The 17628-nt window shown below is 40.8% G+C and overlaps 1 protein-coding gene across 1 annotated transcript in view; it reads right to left on the bottom strand.

Annotated features, from left to right (window-relative positions):
• Window positions 1-306: 306 nt before the first annotated feature.
• Window positions 307-17628, bottom strand: part of PCSK5 (proprotein convertase subtilisin/kexin type 5) — a 256587-nt gene continuing 239265 nt past the window's right edge. The window contains exons 28-37 of the mRNA XM_065046018.1: window positions 14282-14365; window positions 13571-13766; window positions 10798-11015; window positions 9512-9748; window positions 8785-9015; window positions 7397-7574; window positions 6007-6224; window positions 4097-4212; window positions 2374-2560; window positions 307-1775 (exon numbers count right to left, since the gene is read on the bottom strand). Coding sequence (XP_064902090.1) covers window positions 1375-1775; window positions 2374-2560; window positions 4097-4212; window positions 6007-6224; window positions 7397-7574; window positions 8785-9015; window positions 9512-9748; window positions 10798-11015; window positions 13571-13766; window positions 14282-14365 — 2066 coding nt within the window. The 3' untranslated portion in view covers window positions 307-1374. The remainder of the gene's footprint in view (window positions 1776-2373; window positions 2561-4096; window positions 4213-6006; window positions 6225-7396; window positions 7575-8784; window positions 9016-9511; window positions 9749-10797; window positions 11016-13570; window positions 13767-14281; window positions 14366-17628) is intronic.

The raw sequence follows: 17628 nt of genomic DNA, 5'->3' as shown, positions 1-17628 counted from the left end.
TTTTGGCTTTTGTGAAGCCGCATAAATTTTAATTTATCTGTCTTACTGAAGGTGCAGTGATTAAAAGGTTGAAGTTCAAAGTGGAAACAGTAAACCTCTCCATAAAACTTTAAACTTACAGGTGGTAGTATTGTAGAGTCTTTAGGAATACTTAATTCAGAAAATTCCACTGAAGCATTCATCCATAACAATAACTAATTGTTACACAATTCCTTTGTAGACACTAAATCTAATTAATTAATTTATAGTTCTAGAGTGTATTCTTACTGGAAACCTAAAAAACTATGAGAGTGAATGAAACTTGACAACAGCATTTTTAAGACAGCTTTGTGCAAATAGTTTATTCTTTCACAACAAAAAGGCATGAAGAGCATCCTTTTCTTTAGTATGATAAATTGTATTTCTGTAATAATAATAATAATAATAATAATAAATCACATTGCTGTGTTCCTTTAAGTTACATTAGCAAATAAGTGCTAATTATCCCCTTTGCAATTGCCTGAACGGCCAGAGCCATTTACAACAGAAAACGAAAAGCTGCTTGAATAAATGTTCTGTGTTTAAATCACTTCTTTATAGCTTGAGAAGTTAGTTAAAAAGACAAAAAGATTCCTAATTTTGTGGATGTGCTTATAGACCATATTTCCCTTAGCAGTAAACTCAGAATGTGTACAATGAAAGATTATTTGACAAACACCACAATAAAGATTAATCAGAGACTGATAAATAAATGTTTCATACAAACTGTGAATACAATATAGTTACCTGGAGTAGAGTCACAGTCAGAAGTCTTAAAACATTGTGTCATAGATGCACAATTTCACGGAGAAGTATGCTATAAGATTGTAAGGAGGAATGTGTTCGCTTTGAGGAACACAGATGCACCAGATGATACCAAGGAAGAAAATCTGGGTAAAGTCAGCAAACTTGCCTATTCTTTTATGAATTGCTGCGTAACTGCAATCACAAAGTAGTAAACTACTGGCACCCTATTCCAGTGGCATACATCAGGTAGATAAATACACCCATCTTGTTTATATCTGCACATTCCTAGTAGTGATTGGCAAGGTCCTCAGTAAGTATGTGTGTTTGAAGCAGAGTTTGTATTAGTTGTAATGCACACAGATATATATATATTCAGAAAGGATTTACTTCCACACAAATAGACAGAGAAATAATCAACCAGCCTACATCTGGAGTACTACTTAAAAGCTATAGGAAAAAAATGTTTTTAGAAGCCATTCTGCTCTCGCAATAACTGTTAGCTAACCTCTTGAGCTCAGGCTGCTGAGAAGTAACAAAACATACTTAGCTAAATTGGTGTAATTTTATAACAAAAGCAACAGAGCAGGAAATACATAGATTAATGAAGAATTATCTAAATGAATAACTTTCATCGTCATATTCAAGCTCATCTTCCTCATCATCCTCCAAAAGTCCATACCTAAATTTGCGGTAGACTGTGCCATCCTGGCCCATATATACAATATCATCTTCTTCATCATCTTCAATATCTCGATCTCTGTACTCAATCACTTGATCTTCTTGGTAACTGTGACTCTCATGGTAGTTGCTCACATGGGAAGAAAAGGTTTTGGAGTGGTTCGTCAGCTTCTCATACCCACCTTTATTGACAGCCTGGGCTTTGGCTCGTGATTTTCTCCAGATGAATACAATGGCTCCAATGACAAGGAGAAGCAAAATGCAGGTGATAATAAAGAAAGTAGTTTTGCTTTTGCTCTCGGGTGGTAGAGTGGTCCGTAATACACAGTCATCTACAACAGCAGTTAAAAAAAAAAAATAAATTAAATGAGCTTGTGTGTATGGCAGGGAGTCAATTTTCTTACAAGACCCAGTACAACGTTTAGGCCTGCTTACATTTTAAAATGCATTCAACCATACTCTTCCAGTATCACAGCTGTGTTCTTGTATCTGTGATGGTGTAAGTATGTAAGCAAGGTTGCTGGGATAGCTATAGCTATGCTTCTTTACTAAATTAAAGATAATCAGAAAGAAGCAGAAAAGCTAAGTAGGCACACAGATGCATTATGACATGCTGAGCTTAAAATGTGATGATTCATGTGGCTGTCCATTAAAGCAAGCACTTTCCAGTCGCCTGATTTATGAAATGCCTGGCCCTTGAACAAAACGGCTGTGAGTGAAAGAAGGTGACGACTCCTCTGTCAGTCGTGATTGCTGTCATTATATTTGTGTAAAGCCCTTCCTGTTCTGCTGATGGAGCAGTAGGAACACACTGTGTGCCTGCAGTTCAGCAGCATGTTTTTTGCTCCATTCCCCTTTTGATTTTTAAATGCTGGCCTAGTCAGCCATAAAGCCCCTCAGCACCCTTACCGCTCCTCAGTATGGTCCTACCTTGTGTTTCATGGCAGTCGCAGCACTCGGGGGTGGCTGCCGGGTCGGAGTCGCTGCAGCAGGGCAGGCAGCGGCTTTGCTCCAGGTAGAGCTGCATGGTGGCCGGGCACACCGTGCAGTTGAGAGGTCCAGGTCCCTTGCACTCGGTGCACGAGGGGTGACATCTCTCACACTTGGGCTCGTCCTCCTTCAGACACAGAAGACAAGCAATGCACCTTTCATTTTTGGATTCTTTTGACCTGACCTGGCACTTCTGTCCTGTCATTCACTGTCTTGGTGGTCATATCTGGGAACCACAGGGGTCAATGGCAAAATACAGTAGGGAGCGGAAAAACTGAAATTTAGTTCATGTTTCCTAGGTTCCCTCAAGTGTAGGGAGAAGTTGCTGTAGGAGTTTAGTTAGAGATCTCACCTAGCTAGACAGCAAGCCAAATTTTTGCAGACTGTAAGCTCCTTGGCCAGGAAGTGTGTTTTAGTTTTGCTAGTCTCATGCTAGAACAACTGTGGTTCTTTGTCAGTAATGATGATAAAGTGTCCTTCAAGAAGTGTACCCAAAAGTATCATTAAAAGTAACTGACATGAGAGAAGCAACATGAAATACTCTGGAAAAAAAGGCAGGTGAAAGAAAGAATTTCCTTTCTAACTTGGGTTTAACTTGTGAAGGAGCAGAAATAAGGAATAAAGCTGGCTGGAAATTTTGTCAAACCAGATTTTTATTAGATCACGTTCATTCCGTTTTACAGAAACAGCTTAGATTAAAATATGTTTCTCAAATACCAGATAGGCTCCTGGGAACCTCTGTGTACAAAGGCTGCTGGAGGTTCTTGTCATTGCATCTGCCTTGCAGAATGCTCTGAGCTCAGATAATGGAATGCTTCCAGTGTTCACAGTTCCTGATTGAATGGGAAAAAATTCCTATATTTCTGCCACAGTACCAGGACCCTATATCCAGTGTGAAGATCTGGAAATTCCAATAACATTTCACCAAAGTTGCTGTCAGACCTGCGGGGCTGGTTATCCTGAATCAAAGAACCTTGGCAAGATGTGTGGGTCATAGTGGGAGGTCCAGTTTTTCAGACCCCAGCTCTTAGGCTTTTTTCTCAGGCTCACAGATATGGAGCAGTGCTGCTAAGGGGATATTCCAGGCCATAGACTCAAGGGTATGCAGCATCTCAGGCCAGCTGGCTTGTCTTGCTGCTATATTCTTGAATAAACATCTTTGGAAGGCTGTTGGTGTGGAAATCTGGAAGCCATAGTGCCCAGACTTGTGGCACAGACCCAAACCTATTTGTGGTCCCACTCCACTAAGTATACAGCTCTGCTAACTTCAGCCTGTCTCTCCACTAGAGCTTTCTGCCAGCAAACCTGTCAATCAGGAATGTGATGTGATTTCTTACAGGCAAAGCAGCAAAAATCCGTAGTGAAATCTCAGTTATACTGGAAGAAAAAAACCACTCTGTTACTTATATAGATGTTTTTGTTCACATGGCTTTGATGTCATTGCTTTCAAAGTTGTGCCTTTGTATTTACTGGTAGAGGATTATTCTAGCCTAAACAACCCTACAAAGAGAAACAGTGCTTCCTCTGCCAAGAGAAGAAGAAAGTAAGCATACTGTAAGCAACCTCGAAAATTTGGAGAAGAGCATTCTCTGTTGTTTGTATTGTGTTCAGAAGTTGAAATTCAGTGTACAAGTCACAGGAGAAAATGCCTGCAAATAGGTACCTCTTGTCCTGGTGTCTCCTGGACTTTGTATTCACCTACAAAACAGTCCGAGTTGCACATTCCACCTAATAAACTGTAGCTCCATACACAAGATGTGCAGCTGAACGCTCCCTCCTCTAGAAAGGCAAATAAAACAACATTATTACAAGACGAAAAATTGTCATCTAACTTCTTTAAAGATTATACTGACCAGTGCCACCAAAGAAAAGAGTATTTGTCAACAGCAAGAATCAGCAGTGAGGAGTCCAGCATGAGGAGGCTGGTATTAGAAAGAGCTTGGCCCTAGTCTTGAGGTTTGATGTGCCCACAACGTATATTTCTTACATGTTTTGATATTTGTGAAAAGCTGATTTGGGAACCAGTTGTACAGGCAAGTTCTGACACATTCAGGAAAATCAATTGGGTCACCTCACTGACGTAAAATTGTGGAAAAACTTGGCCAAATGTTCCTCACAAAATCAACACTTATTAGGCCTACTAGCTAATCCTTTTCAAACCACAATGAAGTAAGGCATATTTATTTTTGAATGGCAAAATGAATTATTTAGTTGCAGAGGAAAAAGAATCGTTTGCTAAGTGCAAACAGAGCATCATATGCACTTCGTGTGTTGGAGACTCTTTTTGAAGGCAGATGCTACATGCAATATTTCTGTGAAACACTGAAGTGACGGGTTTGTCCTATGTGTTAAGATGCACCTGTCCATTTCCCTACAAGTAGGCATTTTCTGCCCCTATCTGAAAGGAAAGAAATGGAAATGCAAGTAGTTCACGTTAGGAGCAGATGACAGGTGAAGTTAGCAACCCTCTATAACCCAGTGAATTTACTGTGTAACTGAGCAGGGCAGGGTTTGCCTTCCTGCTCTTGGGAAACAAAAGACACCACAACACATTGGTTGTACGTCAGCAATGCAGATGCATTTCAGAACACCTGCAGATTTGCTGTTTAGAATGACTGGCTTGTGCTTCATTTTGGTGCCTCTGTTAATTTTCTACTCTTCTCTTTGCAGACTCTAAAGATGTGTGGTTGGATTTAGGTTCCTTGGCTTTCACACAGTATCATGTAGTAGGACAGTCTCAAAGAGTAAGATATTATTATAATATTATTATTCAGTGTGCAAAAAATGGGATCCAGCTCTGTAATCAACAATGCTTTTTTTTTTTTCTTTTAAAGTTGATGAGCATCTTTGCAAGAGGCCTGGCTGATGTGGCTGATGGAAACTTCGTTTTGTTTGCCGTTTTGTTTGCCTCAGTGACCTCGTGCTGAGACTCGCTCCCAGCCCTCCTGCTGAGCAGCTCTGTGGCTGAAGCAGCCCTCTGGGGAGCTTGGCAGGAATTTGATCTTGATCTTGATCGTCAATGCTCTAAAAGTAAGGTGGCAGCATGCAGCAGCCAGCGCAGCAAGTTGCTTGGGGCCATGGAGAGCCCAGCAGCCCCCAGGAGTTCTGTGTCACCCACTGCAGCTACTTAGGTCATGGTCAGGTTGGTAGCACTGTGTGTGGTACACCTCTTCATGAAGTGTTTCCAACTCTTGGAGCAGACAGTAAAATAATAATAATAATAATAATAATAATAATAATAATAATAATAATAATAATAATAATAGAGATGGCACGTCTTTTGATAGTCCTTGGCAGATCATAGAATCAAGGAATGTCCTGAGTTGGAAGGGGACCGCAAGGATCATCAAGTCTAACTCCTGTCCCTGCATATGACAACCCCACAATTCACAGCAGGTGTCTTATGGCATTGTCCAGTCTCTTCTTGAACAGTGTCAGGCTTGGGACTGTGACACCTCCCTGGGGAGCCTGTTCCAGTGCTCCAGCACCCTCTGGGGGAAGAACCTTTCCCTAATGTCCAACCTAAACCTGCCCTGGCACATCTTAGGTCAAAGTGGAGGATATGCTTTTTACCTTCACACGTTCGGCAGGAAGGGTGGCATCTTTCACAGATGTTGTTCTCCTTGTTTTCGTAATAGTACTCAGGACAAGAGCTAACGCATGTGTTCTTGGAGCGCAATAGGTAGAAATAAGTATCACAGAAAAGGCAGTCTGTGGGTTGAGGCCCCATACACTCCTTACAGCCCTTGTGGCATCTCTCACATGATCCAGTGGAGTTTTGTGCAAAATATCTGAAACAGATCAGATAGTCATGGCTTTGCATAAAGCCCAGCAGCGACAGGAAAACCAAAACATCCTTCATCCTTAGCTTTTACAGAGATTACATCACTGCATAAAAGTGATATTGATGTGACCACAGTAAACATTTGCAATCTCACTGAAAAGAGAATCTATTTCCTTTAATTCCCCTTGGCCATTGGAATTCAGCTATAATGCAAGACTTTGTAAACTGAGGGTGTATAAAGCAAGGCTGTCTAAAATCTAGGCTGAATTCAGACACAAAGTGGATAAACAGGCAAGGCTCAGAAAACCTTAACTCTGTTTTGGCTCTGAAAGAGCTATCCTGGAGATGTTGGGTGAGCACTGAATTGCTCACTGCTCCTGATGACCTGCTGTCAGATAGAAATTTCATATTTCCTTTCAGCGCACAAACAGGCTTAGCCAAAGGATACCAGCAGAGAAACAGTGTTCACCTGGGTTATGCTGTCAGAGAAAAAGATGTGCTGCGGTTTTGTTGAGATGTGGTATTACAGACTCCCATTTTAGTAGGATTATAACAATGTGATCCTCCTGTACTGCAAGATGAAATGGACCTGTTCAATTCCCAGATTTGAATTTGTGAGACATATTCACAAGGGCACACTGAATTAATATTATGAAATTAAATGGACACATATTAATGAAGTTGCTATCTAGAACTATGAGTCCTCAGCTGAAAGGTGTTTTAGTGGTTGTTTTTTTTTGTGTTTTTTGTTTTTTTTTTTTATTATAACCATTCACTTATTGCAAAACAAGGGTAACCTGATCTGAACTTCAAACTAAGTGGAAGCTGCAAGTGGGCCTGAGGGAGGTTACTCTGCTTCCTGTGCTCAAGCTGACTAATAGATAACTTAGTATATTTGTTCTGCTTCACACTGTTCTGTAATAACATAACCTAAGAGCATCCTTGGAGTATAAGAATGGCCACACTACCTTAAGCTGGTCCCAGTTTGAGCACCAGTTTTACAGTTTCCTACTGTGAGGGGATGTTTTCCACCACCTCTGTACTGGGGCATCATAAGAATTTTTCACCTGAAAATAGAATTCTGTCCTATTTCACTCTGAAGTAGAATAGGACAGGGTGACCTAATTTCTCAGCCCTCTCCCTGTGATGTAGCCCTTACCTAAAGGTCTTGGACCTTACCCTGCTGGACACTGGTTTACGCATCCTTTTCCTTGTCTGTACCAGCCCGGTTTGCAGGAAAGGCACTGTGAGCTGTGCCTCCCAGTGCAAGCGACACAGGCGCTGTGGCACGGGAAACATTGTCGCTCATCGCTGTCAGCGAAATACCCATCTGGGCATGTTTCAACGCAGGTTGTATCTACATAGGCAACATACAGAATAACACAACATATTCAGTATTTGCTGTTGTAAAACATCTCATACACCTGTGCTAGAGCAAACTCTCTAACAGGAGCTGTTAGAGCATGTACCAGAACAAGAAAAGAGACTGTTGGGATATAGTGATTCTTTTTTTTTTTTTGTTTCTTCTAAGTCTTGTGAGTTCATTAGTCCTCATTTCTGCATTTTCTGTACATGAGCAGGCTTTTCAGATCAGACTTTTTTATCTCTGAGAAATATAAATGCATAATGCATAATAATGAACAGCAGCTGTGATTTCTTTCAGAATATACAAAAAGAGAAAGAGTAACTAGGAAACTATCTGCATTGCTCTTTTCCTTGTGCTTTACTCTAAGCATCTATCTCATTGCATTCTGTGTATATGGCAAATCTGATGGTAAATCTGAGATTTAATGGCATCTATTCATTGGTCTTTACCTCTGTGGCTGCTGCTTTATGTTAGGGGAATAAATGCCTGTAATGCTGCCAGATGTACCATGTACATCCCACTTTTCCGCTGAGATTTCAGAGGATCATTAGAATAGGAATCTTGAATAAGAAGTTAGAACTGATGCAACTAACTGCAAGCGCATCAAGCTAAGGGAGCAGTGATTACTCATTAGTACTCTGTACTAATTTTCTGTTACAGATTGTCTTTACAGTTTTGCTGCTGAGGTTGCAACTGGAAAAAAGATGATACTTTCTTGCAATTCTTTCTCCACTCCAGGGTGTTTATTTACATACTTCCATCGAGTTCACCAATTGCAATGATGCAAAGTAGCTGAGCGTGTTGCTCCAAAGTCTGAAAAGCAGCTTTGCACCTCAGCCATCTACTAGATAGTGATCTAATGATCCATCAACAACTTTTTAAAAGCTCTTCTTAAGCATTGCATTTCTCATAAGTACATACCAAGTAAAAGAAACATGCAAGGTTTGTTTAGCTGGGGAGTTTGTTGCTACTTAGAAGTCCTGCTTTGGCCCCACTGAGTGGCAAGCCCAGTCTTGCGAAGAGTTTCCAGGTAGCTCTGCAAAAGCAATTATCTCTGCACAAGTTATCTACTTGCCAGGTCGACTTTGCAATATTTAGATTGGCTGAAGTAGTCCTAGATATTTCATAAATATGACAGAAACTTGCCTGTTTCATGCTTTCAGTTTAGAATAAAATCTAGAGGCAGGAGCAAGACACTTACTGAGAAGATAGTGGTTATTCGCACAACTAAGGCACTGGTGTTCAGTATGTCCTGAGCAGTGGAAGCATTTTTTATGACAAGGCTTGCAGGTCTGAGTTTCCTCAACGTAGTACTCAGTATAAGAGCAGGATCCAGCTGCCACACAGTGCCAGTCGTCATCCAGCATCAGGCCATTTCTGCAAGTAAGGCAGGCAGTGGAAGAAGAACAAGTCCGACACGTCCTATTGCATGCTGAAATGGACAAACAGTAGGAACATCACCATTTCTTGTTGCATTTCAGATTATTATTTCAGCTTTAATTTTGCAAGAAGCAGGTGTCATCTCAGGATGAGAAACTGAGGGAAACAGAGTGATAGCTCTGTTTCTGCATAGTCAAATATTTTACTATTTTCAGTCTTACACAGACAGTTCCTTAGGTTTCCTTTTGCACTGGCACTGCTTTTGCTGAGCAGTAGTTTTCAACATACTGTCTACAGCAATACTCAGCACTTTACCAGAGTGGTTTCCCACAACGTGAAACATATCTAGCTTCACTATCACCCTCTCAGCTTTCTCCAATTTTTGCTCTTCTAAGCTATGCCTTGTGATTTTTCGGCATTGTCTATTTTCTCTGCCTCCAGGACACTGATAGCGACACTAGCTGGCACATGTAGTCCCTTTTGGGACAGTCTTTAACCAGACACACTTGTATCTCTGTACCATTGTGGGGAAAACAACAGCTGCCAACCTTGACAGTCTTCAGTGGCTTCTTCATAGTAAGTCCCTTCAGGACACTCTTCAAAACACATGCCTTTGTAGAGGACAAAACCATCGCTGGCACACTCTGTGCAGTCATCAGGGTCTGGCCCGTCGCAGTCCTTGCAGTCTGTGTGGCAGGGGAAGCAGTGCTTGTCCTCAGCATAGAAGTGAGAGGGACAGTCCTGCACACACTGCCCCTCGTGCAGGAGGAACTCGTCCATGCACTCTGCAGAGAGCAGCAAACAATGGGTGAGCAAACAGGCCCCAGATTACAACCTGTAAGTGAAGGTGTGAAGAAATCCTGGGAAACCTTAAATGTTGTGGTCCTTCTCATCACGGGAGGTAAGGGGACAGCTTGGGAAGGCAGGGCTTTCTTTTCTGATTCTTTCCCTCCAAACTGCCCATAATGTCCTGACCCTCACACAACATCTTCTGTGTTACATCAAGTGACTGAGAAGCCAAGTCATCTGTTCAGCTTTGCTGATGTTAACCACACCATGCTGCCACTGAATATAGGTGGACTTCTGTTGAGATATTATACCTGCATTATGAACTTCCTGCAAAATCAGGGATGTCCACATATGAAGTTTCTTTTGCTTTGTTATTAAAATGTGAGACTCACATTTTAATGTGAGGCTGGGATATATGAATGGCTGGGATATATGAACCTGAATGTTTATCTTTGCATAGGGCTGGGATCCAGCTGTTAATTTTGTTATGAGTACTGGGTGTAATAGCTTGTTTTGTTCTGGTTTGGTTTATTTCATCCATATTTAAGTTTCCAGAATGGCTTGCTCAATATTAACTATCCTGGAAATTTTTGTGGGGATGTTTGGTCTTACCAGGATATCCGAGGCTTTCCTAATGTGTTTCATTACAGACATCCCGTTCTCTACCCCGAGTAGTCATTCACAGCAGTGATAAAGAGATGTAAAGTTCAACAAAACTAGGAAAGAAACATTCTATATTTCACATTGGGGTAAATATGGTACGCAAGTGCTTGGGAATGGATAGACAAGGTCCAAAATAGAATCAAACTAGTAAGACTCTCCAAAGGACAACACGAACAGGCAAAGCAATGCGAATGATTCATGGTTTAGACTGAGTATTATTAAAACAGTGATTGCTTAGCCTCTATCTTAGCAATGATCTGTATGTCCCTTCTTAAACTTCTGCTCATTATGGAATTTCTTTTCAGATCTGTGTTTCTGTCAGTCTGTCTCTAGAGAGATGCAGATGGATTTTAGCCAAGTCAAGACCAGTTCTTCATAATACCTTTGCATGTTTGATGGTGAATGCATTCCTGACACATTTCAGGGCAGTGCTTGCAGATTCCTTCTGAGGCAAAATGCTTCTCTGAACAGGCAGGTTTACATTCCCAGTCCTCCAGAAGCAAAGGACTTTTACAGGACAGGCATTTGCTTGCACTTCCTGTACATGTCTTACAGGATCCACTACATTCCTTGCAAGTCTCAGAATCATTAAAATATCCCCTGTTGAACGAAAATAGACACAAAGTAAATGGTTGGTCACTGTGTAGTTATCAAACAGGCCAGGCTATAAGAATTATGAGGGTGTATGAGACTTTCCCAACACAAATATTTCACTGAATCAAACAGGTTTCTCACACAATTTGTTGCCCTTATATCCCCTCTGCCTGTGAGCAGAAAATGTGCATAGCTAGGGCTATGAAGGGAGTCTGGCCTTCCTTTGTTCTTGTACCTTCTTTAAGGGATGTTGGGCTTTATTTCTTCCTCATTTATTGATTTCTCCCTTACATAAGATAGGAAGAATTATGATGTTTGGGAAAAGAAAGGTGCAACCTCCAGTCTGGCACAGTTCACTCTCAGCAGTGATATCAGGGAGAAACAGAGAAGTAGAACCTCAGTGGCCCAAGAGAAGAAAAGAAAGAGAAGAAAACACTCTGGAAGTGTGAAGGCTGGGAAGAATAAGTAGGGCTGGGATTAAACTAACAAGCAAACAAACAAAAACTAAAACCAGGATCCTTAAGTAGTACCTGTGTTTAGTGACAATAATTTAGAGACAGTGAAGAGGGAGCATATTTTACTGGTATCCGTGGTGTGAGAGGAACTGTAGGCAACCACGGTTGGGACTATTAGTCATAAAGCAAACATATAAAAAAATAGCACCTATATTTCAAGAGAAGAGGGTTAGAAGTGGGGGAGCTGGGTGCAATCCAATCTGCCTACACTCGCAAAACCAAAATTTTAAAAGGTTAAAGGACAAGCAAGTCCACATTTTGAGATTATTTGAAATCCATATGTATAAAACCATTGATGAAAACTAAGGCAGAAACTTGACATAGAAAGTAGTCCCAGAATATGTACTTCACGCGAACAACCTCATTCTTCCCTGTAGAGGCGTGCTTTTGCTTTCCTTCTTGGAGATGAACTTTCCAAAGAAAGGCTGAGGAGATGTGCTAGGAGCAAGGTTTAAGAAAACATAAGATAGCTGTGCCTGCCATCTATTCTCATCTCCTTTTTCCTCGTAACTTTCATCATGATCCTGCATCTATTTCTCACAGACCTGTCTTCTTCTCTCGCTCCAGTCTTGAGTACTCTGCTAGCCCAGCCTTTCAAAATCCTCTGTCAGAAATTATCAGTGCAGCATGTCAAACCTTTCAATCCTCTACAGCATGTCCCAAAACTCAAAAAAACCCTAAAAAACTCCTCATGTAATCCTCTGCTCCAGTGGAGACTAGTTATGCCTCAAGAACTTTGCCTCCAAGGCTGAAACCAAAGTTTAACTCTGGCAGACTTTGCTGAATGATATCTGGGAAGCCATTATTGATATATTTGGAAAAAATGGGAGTTAATAACATCTGAAAAGACTCATACTATTTTAAAATGTTTAATTTTGTTGTACTGACCCTGTGCGGAATAACTGTGGAGAATGAGTACTGAGAACAAACATACCAATGCCAAAACATTATCTTTGCTTGTGTGCCACAATTTCTGATATTAAATGTTGTTTCTGGACAAGAGTAGGCTTTAGTACAATTACTTTGCATTTATTGAGACATTTGGTGATCAGAATCTATTCCACTGGCCATTATTGACTTATTTGACAAAGTTAGGAAAGTACTGCCACAGAACTTGTGCTGATCGTAAGAAAATGAGGAGCTGCTCATTTTTCTAAAGAAAAAGGTTAATCAAGCAAGATATTCATACCGCATAGCACAAATTTTATGCGTATTTATAGGTATGATGAACGCTGATGAAAAAAACACAGAAACAGGAGAACCTGATTTACTCAAGTGCCTGATCTAATATCCATCACAGTCAAATGGGAATCTTTCCTTTTGAATTCCATTTATTACAGGAAAAAGTAAGCCAAAGTAAGCCAAAGATAAACACATAACTAAGCACCGTGACAACCAATGTAGGACAAGGGGTAATGGTTTCAAACTGGAACACAAAAGGTTCCACTGAAATTTGAGAAGAAACTTCTTTTCAGTAAGGGTGACAGAGCACTGGAACAGGCTGCCCAGGGAGGTTGTGGAGTCTCCTACTCTGGAGACATTCAAAACCCATCTGGACACCTTCCTGTGTAACCTCACCTAGGTGTTCCTGCTCTGGTGGGGGGATTGGACTACATGATCTTTCGAGACCCCTTCCAATCTCTGACATTCTGTGATTCTGTATTTCCATACCAGGACTGTAATACATCTACTTTCTGGGTCTACACCCCTTCTCTGTACTTGAGGAAGGAAAAAGCTGTGAGAATGACTAGAGGCTTATTTTCAGTTGCCATAAAGAACCATCCTGAAGCACCATGGTCCTGTTGAAGACAATGGGAGCTGTAGCATCTGTCATATGATTTCATGTCCAGTTCAACTTTTGATTTTTCTCTATTTCTCTAGGCAAGAGAAAAAGCTGTTTATTCAGGCCAGCTGAAAATGACTTTTGCTTTCTGATAGTTTCTGGTAGCTTAGGTTACAATAAAATCTCCCTTAAAAGGTGGATCTTTAAAGAGAAGGAGCACAATAGAGAAAATAAGGAGCAGTCATCCAACAGGAGTTACTTACTCAGGGCATTCCTGTAAACATCTCCCTTTGTGGAGGAAGAGCGGCTGGTCCTGTCCAGCCTGACACTTCTGGCAGTGCCAGTGGTCGGAGCACACCTCACAGCCGTCCATGCACATCTCGCACTTTCCACTTGCAACACTGCCAAAAGTTTTTTGGGGGCACACAGGAACGCAGGTATCATGGATAAGAAATTTTCCTGGCAAAAGAGAAACCCAGGTGGGGAAAGGCACCAATTAGAAATAAAAGTCTTCTGCCTTGCTTGGCTATAAAAGAAACTTTAAACTTTCTCAAAATTTAACTTTTTGGTGCTTAAAAACATGAATGAAGCTGTCTATAAGCCATTTCTCAAAGTGGTTTGCTCAAACTTCACTGAAGTTTGAGATTAGAGGGAACCATCAGGATTATCTAGTACATCTTCCTGAATAAATTGCAATTCAGTAATTCCTGCATCATGCCTACAACTTCTGGTTGAAAAGAAAGAAAAGGAACAACATCCACGTAACAATGTTTTAACCTGTATTGCCAAGGGCGTTTGCTTAATTCCTAGCTCATGCCTGACTTCAACTGGTGATTATCTGATTACTTGCCTATGCTTTAAGCTTTCAAAGAACATTCTAGTGACCATGGATGAAAATATTCCCTGGAAGAATGGAGGATAAAGTATATTTCAGTGTCTTGCAAAACCTACCCAAAAGAGCTGAAGTCTCTTACCTTGTGGACATGAGGTACATATGTCAGCAGATTTTTCACAGGTCCTACATGAAGGGTCACAGGACTGAAACCTTCTTTTTGCATCTGAGATGAAAGGAAAAAAAGTCACATTTTTTACTGTCTTATAGGCTTTTGTTGTTGTTGTTAATTTCCCCTCCCTGTAGGAGGGCCTTGGCTTTTCCTAAGCTGTTTCAAAAAAGGTACCTCTGTGAATTTTCAGAATTTACGAAGTGAAAGATCTTGAGGATTGTGTTCAACTCCACTCTCTAAAATGGTACGTGAAGAGTTGTAATAAAAGAAAATACAAATGCTATCCTGAGATTCACTAGGGCAGTGTTCTGAACTGCTCATTGCAAATGGGAACAATAATGTAGCTTAATAACGTTAGTTTCAGTGTAGTGCTCCAAAACAAATCCCTATCTGTAATCTTCATAGGTTACAGTCAGGAACAGCTAGACAGTATGTAAATTTGGAGAACTTGGTGAAGTGAGATACTTTCATAGAGATTTTCCTCTAGCTGTTTGCAGAACATCATTACTCTGTAAAAGGAAAAAACTCTGAGTAGGAAGGAAAAATAAATAAGTGTTTGGAAAGAAAATCTGTTAAATAATTCTCCCCAAAGCTTTTTTTGTGCTATTTCCCTCCAAAAGGAAGAGTCTGATGTGTGCAAAGGGAGGTTTTATGCGTGTGGAAAACTGAGACTTTGGTTATGCTTTGCATAGACTGTATTAAATGTGTTACTCAGCTCCAAAATGACAAGGAGATTTGAGGATCATACTTAATATAAGAAAGTCTGCCTTGCAATGTGATAAATCTCAGCATGCAGCTCTATATTTTGATCCATGCAATTATAACAATAAAAAATAAGGAATAAATCAGAAGTTGGTTGCAGATTGAGCTTTGCACCTCAGCACATCCAACTCATCCTGCCAATTAAATATGTATGATTTCTGTAAGTTGATGAACTGTCTGACAGTATCCATGCTGCCACATGCAGCATATCACTACACTTTATCGTTTTGCCTATTATGGCAAGGTAGTTTGAAATGTTGACATTTTGAATTAAAGTCATGAAAGCAAATGCTTTGTGTAAAAAGAGGAGGGATCAGAACAGGAGACTCGTATACAGCCTTTTCCTTGCAGGGAAATGGTGACCATTTTATTAAGCAGAGAGGTACTTGGTAGGAAAGTACACACGCACACAGCATGGAACAGTTGCAGAAGAAGGAGAACTAATGATAAAAATATTAAAAATAATTATTATTTATAACTGTACGGCTAAGTGAGCTGAGACATAGCTATCTCAGTGAAAGAAGTTAGGTCCACATTCAACGCGTCTGGGAGATGGTCCCTAGCAATAGGTCACATCCACATCTGACTCCACCAGCTGCTCAGAACATCTTTAAACTCTGTGCTAGAAAATCTCTCAATATGCTTTCCCTGACCAGAACAAGAACAACTCAGGAGGGCCCAGGGACAGCACAGCAGATCAAAACCTGGCTGTTAAACAGAGGGGAACTCAGCAAGGAGACAGTCATTTTTTGCCAGGACTACTTGTGAATACTACTTGCACGGGGTAGTGAAAGCCTGTAGTCTTGCAAGTCTTGGTAATCGGCACAATACCAAGCAGCTCCTGATCCAGCAAGAGATTAGGAGAGGCTGGCTTCAGCAACTCTGCTCTCTCTGAACAAAGGCCCAAGAGTGTTTGTGGGATCCAAGGCACAGGCCATAAGATCCACAGGATGATGTACATAACAGGAGAAAGATGCACAATGTCAGGGTGAATATGGATTGTGACAGTCCAGACTGGAGACACCTTGTGCATATCCTGGAAAAGAGTAAGTGATTTTAGTGTTGACTTTGGTAGCCAGAAGTGTTGATGGTCATGGTGAATCAGAAACCTACCAAGACAGGTGGAACTAGGACAGTATTTCAGTAAGTACCACCTAAAGACAATTTTCAGCTCTGAAGGTACAGAGGCTTTCTGGAGGTGGAAAATTCCTGAAACTGAATTTTTAGATGTGCAACTGCTGAACAGCTGACATAAAACCCCTGGGTTTCTGTACATAGGAAGGCTGTGACACCTTCATGACTTCATATTGATCATAGCTGAACCTAAAGGGTATGTTATCAGGTAAAAATCCCTATGCAAAAATTAAAAACTCTGGAAAAACTCTTTGGAAAGACAAGAAAAAGTGAGGAAGGTACAGAGTCCCTGGCTTGTGGAAGAAGAAAACGTGGAACTGATGTATGAGCATCAGGAGCCAAAGAGGTGGATAGGGAGGGATTTACTGTTAAGAAATCTCTGAAGTTGCAGGGGTGGGAGCACAGGAATAGGTGGTGATGAGGGACGGACACAAGACCTCAGTGTGTGAAGTGAGTTCAATGCTGCCTAAAGAAGCAATGAAATGCCTCACCTTCTCATATCACTCATATAACTGGGGCCTCAGCTGCTGCTGCTTGCGGGGGGGCAGTTGTCAGATTCATTGAACGTTTAGAGTAAAAGGACATTTCTTGAAAAATCTTGATTAAGTGCTGTACTTTGCACTCTCTATGTATAAGTCATATATTTACATATAGATTAGCAGCTGTGAAGTTTAGGGAGTGAGGAACCAGAGTTAAACAGTCATTTTAAAATGCTGTTTTCAGCTGTCTGTGAGTTTCATCCTTCTTGAGAAGAATGTGCATTTCGTTCTGCTTTTCTTAGCCCTTTTCACTTTGTGGGTGTGGATATCTTGTAAGGCTTTCTGCAAAAGCAGGTTCTTTGAGTTTAGATACTTTCTGTCTTTTGCTGACATATTTTCTATGGCTTTTTCCCTGCCAAAGGCTTATTTTCTATATTTCAAGTTATGACATGTTGTTCCAAGAGGATTCTAGTTCATTTAAGTGCCCTGACTGTAGAGGACAGTCCAAGTCTCTCTCGACCATATAGCACACGAGCATTTTAAGTTTGTTTATCTAAGTTATCCTCAAAGTAACTTGCTGATGACCGTTGCTTACTCCTGTGAGATACAGAAATTTGCTGTCACAAGATCTATTTGTAGAGACTACTCCTTAGCTTTTACCTGACTCCTCATTATTGAACAAATCCTTAAAGAGTACCTTTCTTGATGTCATCTGTAAGAATAAAAGACATACACCTGAAAGGCTGGGTGTTTGATGTTAATAGATTTTCCATTTGCCTATCCTTGAATAGGTAGAGCCTCTCTCTTTTTCTGCTCTTGAGAGAATATCTCCATTGGCCTGCAAATTCTAAGATTTTTCCCCTTCAGAGCCTAGTCATTTGGCACCCTCTGAAAAAGAACATTGAATAAGTGATGATCTATTGCACAGCCATGTAGGTTTTA

The sequence above is a fragment of the Columba livia genome, chromosome Z, assembly GCF_036013475.1.
Source record: "Columba livia isolate bColLiv1 breed racing homer chromosome Z, bColLiv1.pat.W.v2, whole genome shotgun sequence".
Lineage (NCBI taxonomy): Eukaryota > Metazoa > Chordata > Aves > Columbiformes > Columbidae > Columba > Columba livia.
This window is presented reverse-complemented; position numbering and strand designations above follow the sequence as displayed.